Raw genomic sequence first — 17,409 nt, forward strand, 5'->3', positions numbered from 1 at the left:
ACTTCTGTTTCTCAGTAATGGTTTTACTGTTAAAAAATAAATAATCAAATCTCAAGCTGAAAGACCGGTTTGCTTGTTTTTCTGCAGGCTCTGACAGTCCTGCAGGGCTAGAGAATGGAGTGACAGGACAGCCAGTCAAAGTTGTGGATGTGAGTATCCTCTCTCCAGCACAACTGAAAGAATAGAGTGAATTAATTTCCTCCCGAGTGATGACACAAGCTTAAGCTTGGCAGAAATGTGGCCACTGCTTATGTGTATTAAAGATTTCGAGGTGTTGGCGAAGGCTTTGTCAGAATACCTGTGTAATAGATGGCCGGTAAACATTCATCATTAACTTGCATGATTCCATCTACAATTCTTACTGAATGTTGCATGCTGCTGTTGAATGTTCTCTGCAGTCTGCCCAGCCGACAGCAGAGCCTGTGTCCACCAGCGTTGACACCCTCTCCATGGTGAATGTGAAGGATGAGCCAGTAGATGAGGAGTATGACCAGGCCCTGGCTCCAGTCGTCCTCACAGAGGGCGTCAAGGATGAACCAGACGCAGCGGAGGTACGACATCTCTAAACTCACTGGCCTTGTTCTAACGGGACCATTCAGTTGTCTGAGCTACATGAAACGTTGTCTATTGACGTCAATGCATATAGTTCAAGCTGTGTGTGTATTTTATCCCAAATCCTGTGTGCGTGTTAAATGTATGTCACCTTTTTGTTATTTACAGGAGTTGAAAATCAGTAACGTCTTCTCTGTGGGCGGCGGCCCTACCCCAATCGGTGAGCAGGGCACTTTGATATTTGTACACATCAGGACACGTTAGTGGTCGCTCAACGGTCAAAGCCCTGAGGCAGTGTTTCTTAATCATGGTCCTAGGGACCCAAATGGGTGCATATTTGTTTGGGTTGTTGCCCTAGCACTACACACCTGATTCCACTAATCAAATCATCAGCAAACCTGATTAGTGGAATCAGTGTAGTGCTAGGGCAACAACAAAAATGTGTCCCCAGGTTTGAGAAGAACTGCCTTAATGTCGAAACTTGGCTGCAGGTTTTTTTTCTAGATCAAAAAGGGCCTTACGGGTGGCAGGGGGCAATTTAACATTTAACAATTTTCGAATTTAACAGAACTTTAACAACCCTTATTTTGGCGGGGTAGAGATAGTGTTCCGTTTTTAAGCCAATTTCCTGCAATTCTAAAATGTTCTAGATAGAGCTGAGATACATTTGTGCAGTTTTAATGCAAGTTTCTTTTGATTATTCATATTCTGCCATGGAGCTGAGAAACCTTTGCAGTTTTAAAGCTAATTTCCTGTTATTCTATGCATTTTGCCTTGGCTTATGCTGGGTTCTTTTGCTCAAACATACTAACAAAATTAATACTGCTAAATCAATTGTTTTTGGAATTGTCAATTCTCACTGATGTCTAGCTTTTGTTTTGGTAATTGATAGTTCTCAAAGATTGTGTTATTAAAAAAATATACAAGTGCCTTCTAAGTATTCAGACCCCTTGCCTTTTTCCACATTTTGTTACGTTACAGCCTTATTCTAAAAAAAAAATTTTTTAAATTCCGTCATCAATCTACACACAATACCCCCAAATGTAAAAGAAACAGGTTTTTAGACTTTTTCTAATTTATAAAAAATAAAAATGTCCCATTTACATAAGTTTTCAGACCCTTTACTCAATACTTTGAAGCACCATTGGCAGCAATTACAGCCTCGGGTCTTCTTGGGTATGACGCTTCAAGCTTGGCACAACTGTGTTTGGGGAGTTTCTCCCATTCTACTCTGTAGAGCCTCTCAAGCTCTGTCAGGAGGGATGGGGAGGATTGCTGTACAGCTATTTTCAGGTCTCTCCAGAGATGTTTGAGTGGGTTCTAGTCTGGGCTCTGGCTGGGCCACTCAAGGACGTTCAGAGACTTGTCCCAAAGCCACTCCTGCGTAGTATTGGCTGTGTGCTTAGGGTCGTTGTCCTATTGGAAGGTGAACCTTCATCCCCATCTGAGGTCCTGAGCGCTCTGGAGCAGGTTTTCATCAAGGATCTCTTTGTACTTTGCTCCGTTCATCTTTGCCTCGATTCTGATTAGCCTCAAAGTCCCTGCCGCTGGAAAAACACCCCCACGGCATGATACTGCCACCACCATGCTTCACTGTAGACATAGTGCCAGGTTTCCTCCAGACGTGAAGCTTAGTATACAGTCGTGGCCAAAAGTTTTGAGAATGACACAAATATACATTTTCACAAAGTCTCCTGTCTCAATTTGTATGATTGTAATTTGCATATACTCCAGAATGTTATGAAGAGTGATCAGATGGAATTATTTGCAAAGTCCCTTTTGCCATGCAAATGAACTGAATCCCCCCAAAACATTTCCAATGCATTTCAGCCCTGCCACAAAAGGACCAGCTGACATCATGTCAGTGATTCTCTCGTTAACACAGTTGTGAGTGTTGACGAGGACAAGGCTGGAGATCACTCTGTCATGCTGATTGAGTTCGAATAACAGACTGGAAGCTTCAAAAGAAGGGTGGTGCTTGGAATCATTGTTCTTCCTTTGTCAACCATGTTTACCTGCAAGGAAACACGTGCTGTCATCATTGCTTTGCACAAAAAGGGCTTCACAGTCAAGGATATTGCTGCCAGTAAGAGTGCACCTAAATCGACCATTTATCGGATCATCAAGAACTTCAAGGAGAGCGGTTCAATTGTTGTGAAGAAGGCTTCAGGGCGCCCAAGAAAGTCCAGCAAGCGCCAGGACCGTCTCCTAAAGTTGATTCAGCTGCGGGATCGGGGACCACCAGTACAGAGCTTGCTCAGGAATGGCAGCAGGTTTGAGTGCACCTGCACGCACAGTGAGGCAAAGACTTTTGGAGGATGGCCTAGTGTCAAGAAGGGCAGCAAAGAAGCCACTTCTCTCCAGGAAAAACATAAGGGACAGACTAATATTCTGCAAAAGGTACAGACTGCTGAGGACAGGGGTAAAGTCATTTTCTCTGATGAATCCCCTTTCCGATTGTTTGGGGAATCCGGAATAAAGCTTGTCCGGAGAAGACCAGGTGAGCGCTACCTTCAGTCCTGTGTCATGCCAACAGTAAAGCATCCTGAGACCATTCATGTGTGGGGTTGCTTCTCAGCCAAGGGAGTGGGCTCACTCATAATTTTGCCTAAGAACACAGCCATGAATAAAGAATGGTACCAACACATCCCCCGAGAGCAACTTCTCCCAACCATCCAGGAACAGTTTGGTGACGGACAATGCCTTTTCCAGTATGATGGAGCACCTTGCCATAAGGCAAAAGCAATAACTAAGTTGCTCAGTGAACAAAACATTGATATTTTGGGTACATGGCCAGGAAACACCCCAGACTTTAATCCCATTGAGAACTGTGGTCAGTCCTAAAGAGACGGGTGGACAAACAAAAACCCAGAAATTCTGACAAACTCCAAGCATTGGTTATGCAAGAATGGTGCCATCAGTCAGGCAGGACGTGGCCCAGAAGTTAATTGACAGCATGTCAGGGCAGATTGCAGAGGTCTTGAAAAAGAAGGGTCAACACTGCAAATATTGACTCTGCATCAACTTCATGTAATTTTCAATAAAACCCTTTGACACTTATGAAATGCTTGTGATTATACTTCAGTATTCCATAGTAACATCTGACAAAAATATCTAAAGATACTGAAGCAGCAAACTTTGAAAATGTATATTTGTGTCATTCTCAAAACTTTTGGCCACGACTGTACAGGCCAAATAGTTCAATCTTAGTTTCATTAGATCAGAGAATCTTGTTTTTCGTGGTCAGAGTCCTTGAGGTGCCTTTTGGCAAACTCCAAGCAGGCTGCCATGTGCCTTTTACTGAGTGGTTTCCATCTGGCCACTCTACCATAAAGGCCTGATTGGTGGAGTGCTGCAGAGATGATTGTCCGTCTGGCAGATTTGCCCATCTCCACAGAGGAGCGCTATCAGAGTGAGCATCGGGTTCTTGGTCACCTCTCTGACCAAGGCCCTTCTCCCCCGATTGCTCAGTTTGGCCGGGCGGCCAGCTCTAGGAAGTGTCTTGGTAGTTCCAAACTTGTTCCATTTCAGAATGATGGAGGGCAATGTGTTCTTGGGGACCTTCAATGTGGCAGATGTTTTTTGGTACCCTTCCTCAGATCGGTGCCTTTTTGCTCTAACATGCACTGTCAACTGTGGGACCTTATATAGATAGGTGGGCCTTTCCAAATCATGTCCAATCAATTGAATTTACTACAGGTGGATTCCAATCACGTTGTAGAAACATCTCCAGGATGATCAATGGAAACAGGATGGGGGTCTGAATACTTATGTAAATAAATTATTTTCTGTTTAGTATTGTTAATAAATTTTCAATTTCAAAAAACCTGTTTTCACTTTGTCATTATGGGGTATTGTGTGTAAGTTGCTGAGGATTTTTTTGCATTTTTAAAATCCATTTTAGAATAAGGCTGTAATGTAACATTGTGGAAAAGGTCAAGGGGTCTGAATGCTTTCCGAAGGCACTGGTGGTACGTTATCTTTTCTACATACTTTATATCTGGTTTTAGGTGTTAAAGTTGACACGGAAAGCGGTTTTAAATGTAAAAAAAATGTAAGTCTACTTTTTCTCCCCAATTTCGTAATATCATATTGGTAGTTAGTTTTGTCCCATCGCTGCAACTCCCGTACGGACTCGAGTCGACGGTCGAGAGCCATGCGCCCTCCGAAACATGACCCCGCCATGGAGTCGCTAGATCGCAATGGGACAAGCCCGCCTGCGATACAGCCCGGGACCAAACGCGGATCTGTAGTGACGCCGCTAGACCGCTGCGCCACTCGGGAGGCCGGAAATTGTTTTTTTTAACATCCCAAAATTTTTATTGACATCCCAACCTGAAAAATATATATTTATTTTCATGGCAGAAACATCCCTGGGCTGTGAGTGGATCGTTATAGTCTACCGCAAGCTCTCAAGGAGCAAAATATATTTCTCTCTTCCCTCAATTCCTACCCATCCTCTCTATTATTCACAGCCACATCCATACCAGTGACCTCCCTCTCCAAGACTGTAATGCCTCCCTTGACCCCGGCCGCCGCCTCCATCCCTCCGCTGATGCCCATGGCTATGCGGGTGGCCTGCTCGGCCTGTAACAAGGTGTTACTGAAGGGCCAAACAGCCTACCAGAGGAAGGGCTCCTCGGACCTCTTCTGCTCCACGTCCTGTCTCACCTCCTATAGTCCCCCGTCTGTCGTCAAGACGACTGCCCCCTGCCCAGCCAAGAAAACCTGCCACTACTGCCTCAAGTGAGTCTTGCTGTTGTCATGCCAATGGAGTAGCTATGTAGACAATTATTTAAGGAAGATCAAGGAATGGACCAAACTCCAAAGGTGACGACCAATAAAAATCATTTGATTTACTTTTTGTACTTAAGCCTTACTCTATGATTCACATTTGACTTCCATTGTGCTAACTTTTTCCACATGCATTTTAATGTAAGGCACTGTGAGCTACCTGAATGTAAACAAAAATATGTTCGTAGATCAATTATGAACTTATCACCCCCCTCAGGGAGATTGCAAACCCCAAGGATGTGATCACAGCTCCTGTGGACACCATGGGCACGGTGAAGGACTTCTGTAGCCAGACCTGCCTCTCCTCCTTCAACTTCAAGAGGAACTCTGCCGTCTCCACCCTCTCCTCCTCCCTCTCCACCATGACTGGGGCCGTCAAGTGCAGCATGTGCAAAAAGGCCTGCATTGTAAGGGACTTATGGTCTCTGCGCGTGTCAGTGTGGTAGTTGCTAGGAGTAACAAAATTGGCCATATAAAACTGGTGATGTCAGAGTTGACAGGGAAGTGAGAATTTTTGGATTGACAGACTTTTTTTTATAGTGGGTTTTAGTGTGTTAAAATATAAAACTGGACTCCTTTTGCCTTAAATATTTATTTCTGCCCCTCTTGCCTCAACATGAGCTCCTTGTTCTCTCCCACACAGAGTAAACACGAGGTGATCTTCCAGGGCAGCATGCACAGGCTGTGCAGCGAGGTGTGCTTCACGCGCTTCCGCTCCACCAACAAGCTGTCCATGAACAGCTGCCAGAGCTGCAACAACTACTGCTATGGCAAGGTCACCGTGCTGGTCATGCAGGGGGTCAATAAGACCTTCTGCAGCGCCGGCTGTGTCACCACCTTCAAACAGGCAAGAATCTGATCCCTGAGATGCAGGTCACGCAGTCAGAAGAAGCCGTTGGCCTGTGGACTGTAACTAGGGCTGTTTTCTAAAAACGTTACGATTTGTCAAATCCTTGCTTCCGACCACCCTTGTTTTCTCAATTCCTCTCAAAGCTCTTCGGAGGTGGAGGTCCCAGGGAGGGACCTTGGATCTTCTCCAGTACATAAAAACCATCTACCTGTAAGTTAAAGCAAGCAAAAACACTCACTCTCTCTTCCTCTGTGGTCGGTCTGGTTTTTCAGAAAGCTAAGAAGTCTGTGGCATGTACTATGTGCCGCAACTTCCGCGCACCGGTGGAGATGGTCGACAGCGCCGACTCTGATGGCAAGCTGGAGATGTTCTGCTCTACTGGCTGTGTTACAGCCCACAAAGTACAGACCGTCAGCTCCTCAGGTATAGCTAGGCTAACCACCTCGGCAACATGTACACCTTGCTCTCGCTCACTCGTATGCATATACATTCATAACACTCCCTCTCCTCCTTTCGTGTCGACCTAGGTGCTCAGGTAGAGTGCAACACCTGTGGTCAGAAGACGGTGCCCTCCTTCCACCTGGCCATGTCGGACGGCTCCATCCGGAACTTCTGCACCATGAACTGTGTCGTCACCTTTCAGGTAACACCTCCTCTGGGTTGATGAATTAGCTCAGTTGAAACGTCAATTAGAGTAGAAACATTTCAAGGATGGCAACTTAATGATCTTCAATGATCTTAATTGAGGCTCTAATAGCGCTTGCTTTTGATATTTTACGCTTTGTATATAAAACATAGCCATCCATGTACAAAGTACTGTTTCCTGTCCTGCACTGACACTACAATGTTATAATATTTCTGTGGCCTGTAGGATCAGTTCAATAAGAGCAACTCCCAGAGCCAGATGAACGTGACCCCGGGCACAGGGACCACCGCGGCCCCGGGCCAGACCAGGGACAGGGGATCCCAAGGGACCAGACTGCCCTGCTTCCAGTGCCACCGCCTCTTCTCCTCCAAGCCCGAGCTCATTCAGTTCAAGGTACCTATACTGTATTTAATATCTCTCTCTATCCCCCTCATTTCTCTTTCTCTCGTCTCTTTGCTTTTCCATCTTCCTCCATTTTGTTGAACTCTCTCGCCCTCTCACAAACACACCCCCTCCTCTATGTCGACAGCCTCCGTTAATGCTGCTGTAGAGTTGATTGAATGTATGTCTGCAACCCTACAGGATAAGATGGTATTCCTCTGTTCAGTAAATTGCTCCGAGGAGTACAGAAAGATCAACTATGAGATGGCGCGCTGCGAGTACTGCAAGATTGAGAAGCCAGCCAAGGAGGTCAAGAGAATCAACAATAGGGACTACACCTTCTGCAGTGAAGGTGAGGATGGAGACCGGACATGTTTTAATAGGCCTGCTACTTCCAGGAGTTTGCGCCTTGGTGTTTAAAGACACATTTCCCTGTCTCTCGCCCTCTTCTCTCCGCCATATCCAGGCTGTAAGCTGCTCTACAAGCACGACCTGACCAAGCGCTGGGGGAAACACTGCAGAACCTGTGCCTACTGCGCCTCTACCGCGCAGGAGGCCGTCACGGGCCAGTACGGAGGCAGGGTGGAGGAGTTCTGCTCGGATGAGTGCAAGTCCCACTACACCCTGCTCTTCTGTCAGGTATAGGAAGGAACCACGCTAAAGAACTGAACAAAACACCTAGGGTTCAATGAGGCTCAATACTGAGGAGCAGTCTTCTGTTGGTGTCTATCCCCTTGTTCTCTCAGTTTGAATGGATCTGAAATGACTCCAATACAAACTTTTGTAAACTTGTCTGAAAACTTTGAGACTTGTTCTTTCATATTTGTGCAGGTGGGAGGAAGAAGTTGGGGAAAAGAAACCACATGAGTGAATGAATTGAACTTTCCAAATGGTATATCCAATGTGGCAGTTGGAATCGCTGTTAGCAGGGCAATTAGTGTAAGTGCTTCAGGCATCCATGTCAGCAGCAGTCTCGTCGCAGAACTTAAGACTGCCGCCGAAACAAAGACGGTTCTTTGTTCTGCTAAGTTATTCAAGGATGGAAAGAGAGGAAAGCTCCACACCACTCTCTCACTTAAATATCTTACCTAGTTATTTTCAGATCTCATTTTGCTTTTTGGCATCTGTGTGTGTGATTTCTGTACCCATTTGCTCCTCTCGCTTGTAGGCTTTACAGACGCTCCCCACCCCTTGGATGCAACCCTTCTAATTTAGTATACAGTACGCACACAACTTATGTGGAATTCCTGGTCTCTGGCCGTGTTTGGACCAATGCAGAGTTCATCTCAGCCTATGCTACCCTTAAGTCCTTTGACTTTTTGTCCCTGACGGAGACATGGAACACCCCAGAGAAGACTTGCTACTCCAGCTTTCCCCTCACAGCCCGAGAGCATCTGTTCGTTGCGGTGGTGGCACAGGGCTGCTAATGTCTCCTGGGGGGAGACTTTCTCTCTTCACCCTCACCTTTCCTCCCGGCCGGCACGGGCCTCCATGGCTGAGTGACTCATTGTGATCTTACAGAACAGGGCTGCGGGCAGCTGAGAGAAAATGGAGGCTACACTTGTGGACGGCCGATCATCCTTTCACTCCCTCCTCTTTACCTTCTCTTCCTCTGTATCCACTGCTAAAGCCACTTTCTGTCACTTTAAATGTCACGTTTCTGTCTCTTACCCGTAGGAAACTATTTTCCTCCTTCTCCTCCCTCCTTAATCCTCCACCCCCTCCCTCGTCCCTCTCTGCTGACGACTTTGTCAACATCTTTGAAACGAAAGCTGAAGACATCTGCTCTTCATTCATTCACTCAGCCTATAAGCCCTGCAAATATTGAGGTCCGGCCGCCTGACCTGCCTGCCTGCTCGACCACACCCTTCTCTAGACCATCTCTGGAGACTTCCCATTGCTCTCTTCCCTTATGAACTCATTCCTGATCATTGGCTGCGTCCCATCAGAATGGCCCGATTCAATCCCCTCCTCAAAAAGCAAACGCTCGTTGACTCTGACGTCAAGAACTGCAGACCGGTATCCCTCCTTTTCTTTCCAAAACACTTGAGCGTGCTGTCTCTGACCAACTATCTCATTATCTCTCTCAGAATGACCTTCTTGACCCTAACCATCATTGTATCAAGATGCATAACTATTTAGTCACTATTTAATTTCAAGCTGCTGTAGCCTCATGCTCAAAGTAATCAGGCCTTGCAGCGATGATGACATCCAATGTGATATTAGACTGACATGGATGATATCAAAGATGGTCGTAAGGACTTTTTTGGTATCTTCAAGACTCGTCACTCAACCGAGACTGCTCTTCCCTGTGTCACGGAGGCTCTCTGCACTGCCAAAGCTGACTCTCTCTCCTCTGTTCTCATCCTCCTAGATCTATCCAATGCCTTCAACACCATGAACCATCAGATCCTCCTCTCCACCCTCTCAGGGCTGGGTGTCTCAGGCTCTATCAGATCTTCTCCACCCTCTCAGGGCTTGGTGTCTCAGGCTCTATCAGATCTTCTCCACCCTCTCAGGGCTTGGTGTCTCAGGCTCTATCAGATCTTCTCCACCCTCTCAGGGCTGGGTGTCTCAGGCTCTATCAGATCTTCTCCACCCTCTCAGGGCTGGGTGTCTCAGGCTCTGTCAGATCTTCTCCATTCTCCACCCTCTCAGGCCTGGGTGTCTCAGGCTCTATCAGATCTTCTCCACTCTCTCAGGGCTGGCCGCCTCAGGCTCTATCAGATCTTCTCCACCCTCTCAGGGCTGGCCGCCTCAGGGTCCATCAGATCTTCTCCACCCTCTCAGGGCTGGCCGCCTCAGGCTCTATCAGATCTTCTCCACCCTCTCAGGGATGGGCGTCTCAGGCTCTATCAGATCTTCTCCACCCTCTCAGGGCTGGGCGTCTCAGGCTCTGCACACTCTTGGATTGCATCCTACCTGGCAGACCGCTCCTGCCAGGTGACATGGAGAGGATCTGTCTGCACCACGTACTCTCACTACTGGTGTGCATTATTACGATTCACATGTAGCTAGCAGATAATTATGAAGTAAAACAGTTGCTTTGTGTTTCTTGTTTAGTTTCTACTGCCATTGTTGTCCTGGCTGAGAGATGGTTCAGTGAATGGGTAAGTCAATAGGGCTAGACTTGGTAGCTACCCACGAAAAAGGTACATCTACCTTGCATAAAATTCGTTTTAGGTCATTTTTGCCTGTTTGACTAGCTGGTTAGCTTGATTATTACGATTCATATATCTAGCTGATAATTAAGTAAAACGTTTGTTTTGTGTATATCTTGGAAGAAGGTTCAGTGAATTTGGCAGGTGAAGAGTGAGGTAATACAGTAGGGGGAGTGAGAGTGCTTCTCAAATGTATTGTTTTATGCATTCTCCACACTCTCGTCCTCACAAGAAGGTACTCAGGAATTCACTCAGAGCACGAGTGTGGATCACAGCAGTATGCCTATTGAGGAAAAACACCTCGTGTCTTTACCTGCAAACATCAAAGCAGTGACTCGTTCATGCTCTACAATATCCATAGAGTACGACCCTACCTAGGCCATCTCCCGTCTGGACTACTGCAACTCTCTGTTGGCTGGGCTCCCCGCTTGTGCCATCAAACCCCTAAAACCTCTTCAGATTATCTTAAATAATCCCAACCCCCCCCCCCCCCCCCCCCCCCCCACCTCCAGAACACCTTCCTAATATTGACTCTTCAAGGTATCCCCCTAAATGACCAGCTCTGACTTTGCTGATACTTTGAGGTAACATTTATGTACTGGTATGTGCATGTCCCTCCTGGCTAACTCTTAAGAAATTCTTACTCTGCGGTACTCTCTAACTGCCTTTTCTACATCTTGATTTTTGCCTCAGGTGGCCAAGTGTGACGCGTGCGAGCGCCAGGGGAAGCTGATTGAGACCCTGCCGATGCTGGGCGAGGTGAAGCACTTCTGCAACCTCCAGTGTCTGCTCGACTTCTGCAGCCTGCAGACCCAGAACCAGGGCAAGCCCCAGGGCCAAAAGGGTAGGACTTAGCACAATTGTACTGTTTCATCATAGGTTACAACATGTCCTTGTGTTGCCTGCTCGTGATTTCAAAAGAGAGGTACATACAAAGTCTCGGAGTCCCCCAGTGTAGATGAAAGGGAGGAGATGGGTTGAAGGAGGATGTTTTAAGCATTGCAACAATTGGGACCTTGTGTATGTGTGCCATTCAGAGGGTGAATGTGCAAGACAAAAGATTGGGGTATGGTAGGTGTCAAGAGCTGCAACGCTGCCAGGGTTTTCACACTCAACAGTTTCCCGTGTGTATCAAGAATGGTCCACCACCCAAAGGACATACAGCCAACTTGACACAACTGTGGGAAGCATTGGGAGTCAACATGGGCCAGCATCCCTGTGGAACAATTTCGATAACTTGACGAGTCCATGCCCTGAGGAATTGAGGTTGTTCTGAGGACAACATTAGGTGTTCTGAATGTTTGGTATACTCCTTGCCTATAGAAAGTCTACGTGTCCTTGAATCTTTTTCACATATTGTTGCTTTACAAAGTGCGATTGAAATAGTTGTAATTTTTTTTGTCATTGATCTACACAAAATACTCCATAATGTCAAAGTGGATAATAAAATGAGAGATTATTTTACAAATTTAATAAAAATGTAATAACTAAAATTGTCATTGTATAAGTATTCACCCCCTTTGTTATTGCAAGTGTAAAATTAGAAGTAAAGTAAGATTTGGCCAGAAGTAAAATCTGGCTTAACAACTCACATAAGCTATATGGATTCACTCTGTGTGAAATAATAGGGGTTGACATGATTTTTGAATGTGACTACCACTTCCTCTGTCCCCCATACATACATAAGGTCCCTCAGGGAACTATTGAATTTCAAGCACAACTACAAAGACCAGGGAGCTTTTGGAAAGCCTCATAAAATAGGGCAGTGATTGGTATATGGGTAACAATAACAAATCAGACATTGAATATATCTTTAAGCATGGTCAAGTTAATAATTATGCTGTTTGATGATGTATTAAACCACCTAGACACATCAAAGATGCAGCTGTCCTTCTGAGCTGCTGGACAGGAAATAAAACTCCTTAGAGATGAGGCCATTGGGGATTTTTTTAAAATAGCTACAGAGTTCAATGGCTGTGATGGGAGTGAACTGAGGATGAATCAACAACATTGTAGTTGAGGGAAAAATAATAATTTAATCAATCAACACAATACCCCATAATGACAAAGCAAAAACAGGTTTTTAGAAATGTTAACAATTGTAATGGAAGAAAAATGAAATATCACATTTACGTAAGTATTCAGACTTTACTCAGTATTTTGTTGAAGCACCTTTGGCAGCAATTACAACCTCAAGTCTTCTTGGGTATGACGCTACAAGCTTTGCACACTTGTATTTGGGGAGTATCTCCCATTCTTCTCTGCAGATCCTCAAGTTCTGTCAGGTTGGATGGGGAGCGTCGCTGCACAGCTATTTTCTGGTCTCTCCAGAGATGTTTAAGTCCGGGCTCTGGCTGGGCCACTCAAGGACATTCATGGACTTGTCCCTAAACCACTCCTGTGTTGTCTTGGCTGTGTGCTTAAGGTCGTTGTCCTGTTGGGAAGGTGAACCTTTGCCCCTGTCTGAGGTCTTGAGCGCTCTGGAGCAGGTTTTCATCAAGGATCTCTCTCTACTTTTTGCTCCGTTCATCTTTCCCTCGATCCTGACTAGTCTCCCAGTCCCTGCCGCTGAAAAACATCCCCACTGCATGATGCTGCCACAACCATGCTTCACCTTAGGGATGGTGACAGGTTTCCTCCAGACGTGACGCTTGGCATTCAGGCCAAAGAGTTAAATCTTGGTTTCATCAGACCAGAGAATCTTGTTTCTCATGTTTCTCATGTCCTTTAGGTGCCTTTTGGCTAACTCCAAGTAGGCTGTCATGTGCCTTTTTTACTGAGGAGTGGCTTCCATCTGACCACTCTACCACAAAGGCCTGATTGGTGGAGGGCTGCAGAGATGGTTGTCCTTCTGGAAGATTCTCCCATCTCCACAGAGGAACTCTGGAACTTTGTCAGTGACCATCGGGTTCCTGGTCACCTCCCTGATCAAGGCCCTCTCTAGGAAGAGTCTTGATGGTTCCAAAATTCTTCCATTTAAGAATGATGGAGACCACTGTGGTCTTGGGGACCTTTTTTTTGGTACCCTGCCCCAGATCTGTCCCTCGACACAATCCTGTCTCGGAGCTCTACTGCCAATTTCTTCAACCTCATGGCTTGGTTTTTATTCTGACATGCGCTGTCAACTGTGGGAACTTTATATAGATAGGTGTGTGCCTTTCCAAATCATGTCCAATCAATTTGAATTTACCACAGATGAACTCCAGTCAAGTTGTAGAAACATCTCAAGGATGATCAATGGAACAGGATACACCTCAGCTCAATTTCGAGTCTAAATGCAAAGCATCGTTTGGGGCAAATCCAACACATCACTGAGTAACTGCCTCCTTATTTTCAAGAATGGTGGTGGCTGCATCATGTTATGGGTATGCTTGACAGGATGAAAAGAAACGGGGTGGAGCTAAGCACAGGCAAAATCCTAGAGGATAATCTGCTTTACACCATACACTGGGAGATGAATTAACCTTCTAGCAGGACAATAACTTACAACACAAAGCCAAATATATATACTGGAGTTGCTTACCAAGAAGACAGTGAATGTTCCTGAGTGGCCAAGTTACAGTTTTGACTTAAATCTGCTTGAAAATATATGGAAAGACTTGACAATTGCCGTATAGCCATGATCCCCAAGCTTGATAGAAGCTTGAAGAATTTTGAAAAGAATAATGGTCAAATATTCCACAATACAAGTGTGCAAGGCTCTTATGAGACTTACCCAAGAAGAATCACAGCTGTAATCGCTGCCGAAGGTGTTTCTACCATGTATTGACTCGGGGAGGTGAATACCTTTCTATCAAGGTTTATTAGTGTTACTTTTGTTTTTCGTTATTGAAAAAAATATATTTTTCTTCACATTTTGAAATTAGTATTTTTGTGTAGCTCGTTGACAACAAAAAAAACAGTCCATTTTAATCACGTTCCATAAGCATTGTGTAATAACTGCAACATTTTTTTCTCACGCTCTCATTCTGTCTTTTCCACTCATCCTTCCAGTGGCCATCTCAATTGCTCAATCCCCCTCCAATACTACCACTGCTACGAGCGTGTCTGATCCCGTCATCGCCAACGTAGTCTCACTAGCCAGCTCCCCCATTGGCCAGCCCAACTACACCACTGCTCTGCAAGGTATACCAGATGTCTGTGTCGGGAGAAGCTCCAGGTGGCTTCGGATTTTAAGTACCATGGCAACATACTTGATTCCAACCTCTCTTTTAAAAAGCATGTGAAAAAGGTCATTCAGATCACCAAATTCAACCTAGCTAATTTCCGATTTATACGAAATTGTTTGACTACTGCGGAATCAAAACTGTACTGCAAATCTATGATACTCCCCCACTTAGCATACTGCTTGACTAGTTGGGCCCAAGCTTGCTGTACAACATTAAAACCTATTCAGTCGGTCTACAAACAGGCTCTCAAAGTGCTTGATAGGAAGCCCAATAGCTATCATCACTGTTACATCCTCAGAAAGCATGAGCTCCTGAGTTGGGAAAATCTTGTGCAATACACTGACGCATGTCTTGTATTCAAGATCCTAAATGGCCTGGCTCCCTCTCCACTCAGTATGTTTGTTAAACAGCAAACCCAAACATATGGCAGCAGATCCACAAGGTCTGCCATGAGAGGTGACTGTATAGTTCCCTTATGGAAAAGCACCTTTAGTAAATCTGCTTTCTCTGTGAGAGCTTCCCATGTCTGGAATACACTGCCATCAGACACACATAACTGCACCACATATCACACTTTCACAAAATGTATGAATACATGGCTAAAGGTCAATCAGATTTGTGATCATAATCCCTAGCTGTGTATTGCTGCTTTCCATGTTGTCTGTAGCTTGTGAGGTGTGGAAACACTTTGTTGCTTTTATGAATTTTGTCTTTCTGCTTTTTGTCCTGTCTGTATGCTGTGTCTTGCTTGTCCTATGTTGCTCTGCGTGTGCTCACTGCTCAATGATTGTCTATATTGTAATTGTTTTTAATAACCTGCCCAGGGACTGCGGTTGAAAATTAACCCGGCTGGCTAAAACCGGCACTTTTACTGAAACGTTGATTAATGTGCACTATCCCTGTAAAAATCAAAATAAACTCAAACATACACACGCAGACTCGGTTAAAGTCGGTTACCAGTTAAATACAATTTACTGTATACACACAAGGTGTTGTACGCTATTAAGTCTAACTGGAGTGTGTTCAACCAGTGTGTTCATTCATCAGTAAATGTCTTTGAATAGGGTTGGGTTGTTGCTAATAGCAAAGCCTTTTGACACCCATTAAGGTGCAGGTTAATTACAGATGAAATTAGGTTGATAAATGATCTCATTAGCAGGCCTGCCTGACTGACTGTGGTGTTTTAAAACTAACTCCTGTTCTGTTGCGTCATTACAGGGTCTGTTCCAAGAAGACATGTGAAGTATGTTGGAAATGTGAGTTGTGCATAGGTGTTCTTTTTGCATCAAGAATTGCAACACTGCTGGGGTCTTCACGCTCCACAGTTTCCTGTGTGTATCAATAATTTTTTTATTATAATTTTTATTTGACCTTTTATGTAACTAGGTAAGTTCATTGACAACAAATTCTTATTTTCAATGACAACCTAGGAATAGTGGGTTAACTGCTTTGTTCAGGGGCAGAACAACATTTTTTTTTTACCATGGCAGCTCGGGGATTCGATCTTGCAACTTTTCGGTTACTAGTCCAACGCTGTAACCGCTAGGCTACCTGCCCACCACCCAAAGGACATCCAGAAAACTTGACACACTCTTGGGAAGCATTGGACTCAACATGGGCCAGTATCCCTGTGGAAGGCTTTCGACACCTTTTGAGTCCATGCCCCGACGAATTGAGTCTGTTCAGAGGGCAAAGTGGGGGGGGGGGGTGCAACTCAATATTAGGAAGGTGTTCCTAATGTTTGGTATACCCAGTGTATGTTTGTGTTATGCACATGGTGGCAAATTGGAACTTGCACTTAAGTCGAATTTTCACTTAGGCTGCGTTTACACTGGCAAAAGATCAGAATTTGGTTGACTGTGTAAACTCAGCCTAAGTCCTGCGTTTACACTGGCAAAAGATCAGAATTTGGTTGACTGTGTAAACTCAGCCTAAGTCCTGCGTTTACACTGGCAAAAGATCAGAATTTGGTTGACTGTGTAAACTCAGCCTAAGTCCTGCGTTTGTCAATTGGAAACTAAGTGAATTTCAAGTGGTATTAGGTTTGTCCCATGGTTACTAACAGTCTCTTCATTATGTGGCAGGCCAGCACACAGACTCAGGCCCCTCGGGCCCCTCCACCCAAGGTTCAGAAGAACAAGGCACTACTCTGTAAACCTATGGTCCAGAACAAGGGCATCATGTGTAAACCCAACTTCACCACCTCAGGGTGCCAGACAGGTACAACACCACACACACACAGCATATATACCACATATGCACTATTTTTTTATATATTTGCACTCAAGAAAATACAAAACAATATGAAGGTTTAAAAGGTATCAAAAATAACATGTGCAGGAGAGGTAAAAAAACAAAAAACAAGGCTTTTAAGGCCCCTCCCCCTTTAAAATGAAAACATGGTGAATTAGGGGATAAAAAAACATAATTCAAGTAAAATGGCCTTACTGAAGAGCTGTGACTTTCAACGTGGCACCTTTCCAACAAGTCAGTTCGTAAAATTTCTGCACTGCTAGAGCTGCCCCGGTCAACTGTAAGTGCTGTTGAAACATCTAAGAGCATCAACGGCTCAGCCGCAAAGTGGTAGGCCACAAGCTCACAGAACGGTAGTGCTGAAGCGTGTAAAAATTGTCTGTCCTCGCTTGCAACACTCACAACCGAGTTCCAAACTGCCTCTGGATGCGATGTTGGCACAAGAACTGTTCGTCGGGAGCTTCATGAAATGGGTTTCCATGGCCGAGCAGATGACTATGCAATGCCGAGCGTCGGCCGGAGTGGTGTAAAGCTCGCCGCCAATGGACTCTGGAGCAGTGGAAACGCGTTCTCTGGAGTGATGAATCACACTTCACCATCTGG

At 45.1% G+C, this 17,409-nt stretch overlaps 1 protein-coding gene across 2 annotated transcripts in view; it reads left to right on the forward strand.

Moving 5' to 3' along the window:
* The window catches only part of LOC109903636 (zinc finger MYM-type protein 4), a 30,401-nt gene that overhangs the window by 3,581 nt on the left and 9,411 nt on the right, over positions 1-17,409 (forward strand). For both annotated transcript variants that reach the window (XM_020500466.2, XM_020500467.2), the window contains exons 4-18: positions 88-149; positions 399-551; positions 721-772; positions 5,028-5,298; positions 5,564-5,753; positions 5,990-6,193; positions 6,469-6,619; positions 6,724-6,839; positions 7,068-7,235; positions 7,425-7,575; positions 7,690-7,862; positions 11,078-11,228; positions 14,378-14,509; positions 15,772-15,809; positions 16,638-16,773. In XM_020500466.2, the coding sequence (XP_020356055.2) occupies positions 88-149; positions 399-551; positions 721-772; positions 5,028-5,298; positions 5,564-5,753; positions 5,990-6,193; positions 6,469-6,619; positions 6,724-6,839; positions 7,068-7,235; positions 7,425-7,575; positions 7,690-7,862; positions 11,078-11,228; positions 14,378-14,509; positions 15,772-15,809; positions 16,638-16,773 (2,148 nt within the window). The remainder of the gene's footprint in view (positions 1-87; positions 150-398; positions 552-720; positions 773-5,027; positions 5,299-5,563; positions 5,754-5,989; positions 6,194-6,468; positions 6,620-6,723; positions 6,840-7,067; positions 7,236-7,424; positions 7,576-7,689; positions 7,863-11,077; positions 11,229-14,377; positions 14,510-15,771; positions 15,810-16,637; positions 16,774-17,409) is intronic.

Source organism: Oncorhynchus kisutch, linkage group LG14, assembly GCF_002021735.2.
Source record: "Oncorhynchus kisutch isolate 150728-3 linkage group LG14, Okis_V2, whole genome shotgun sequence".
Lineage (NCBI taxonomy): Eukaryota > Metazoa > Chordata > Actinopteri > Salmoniformes > Salmonidae > Oncorhynchus > Oncorhynchus kisutch.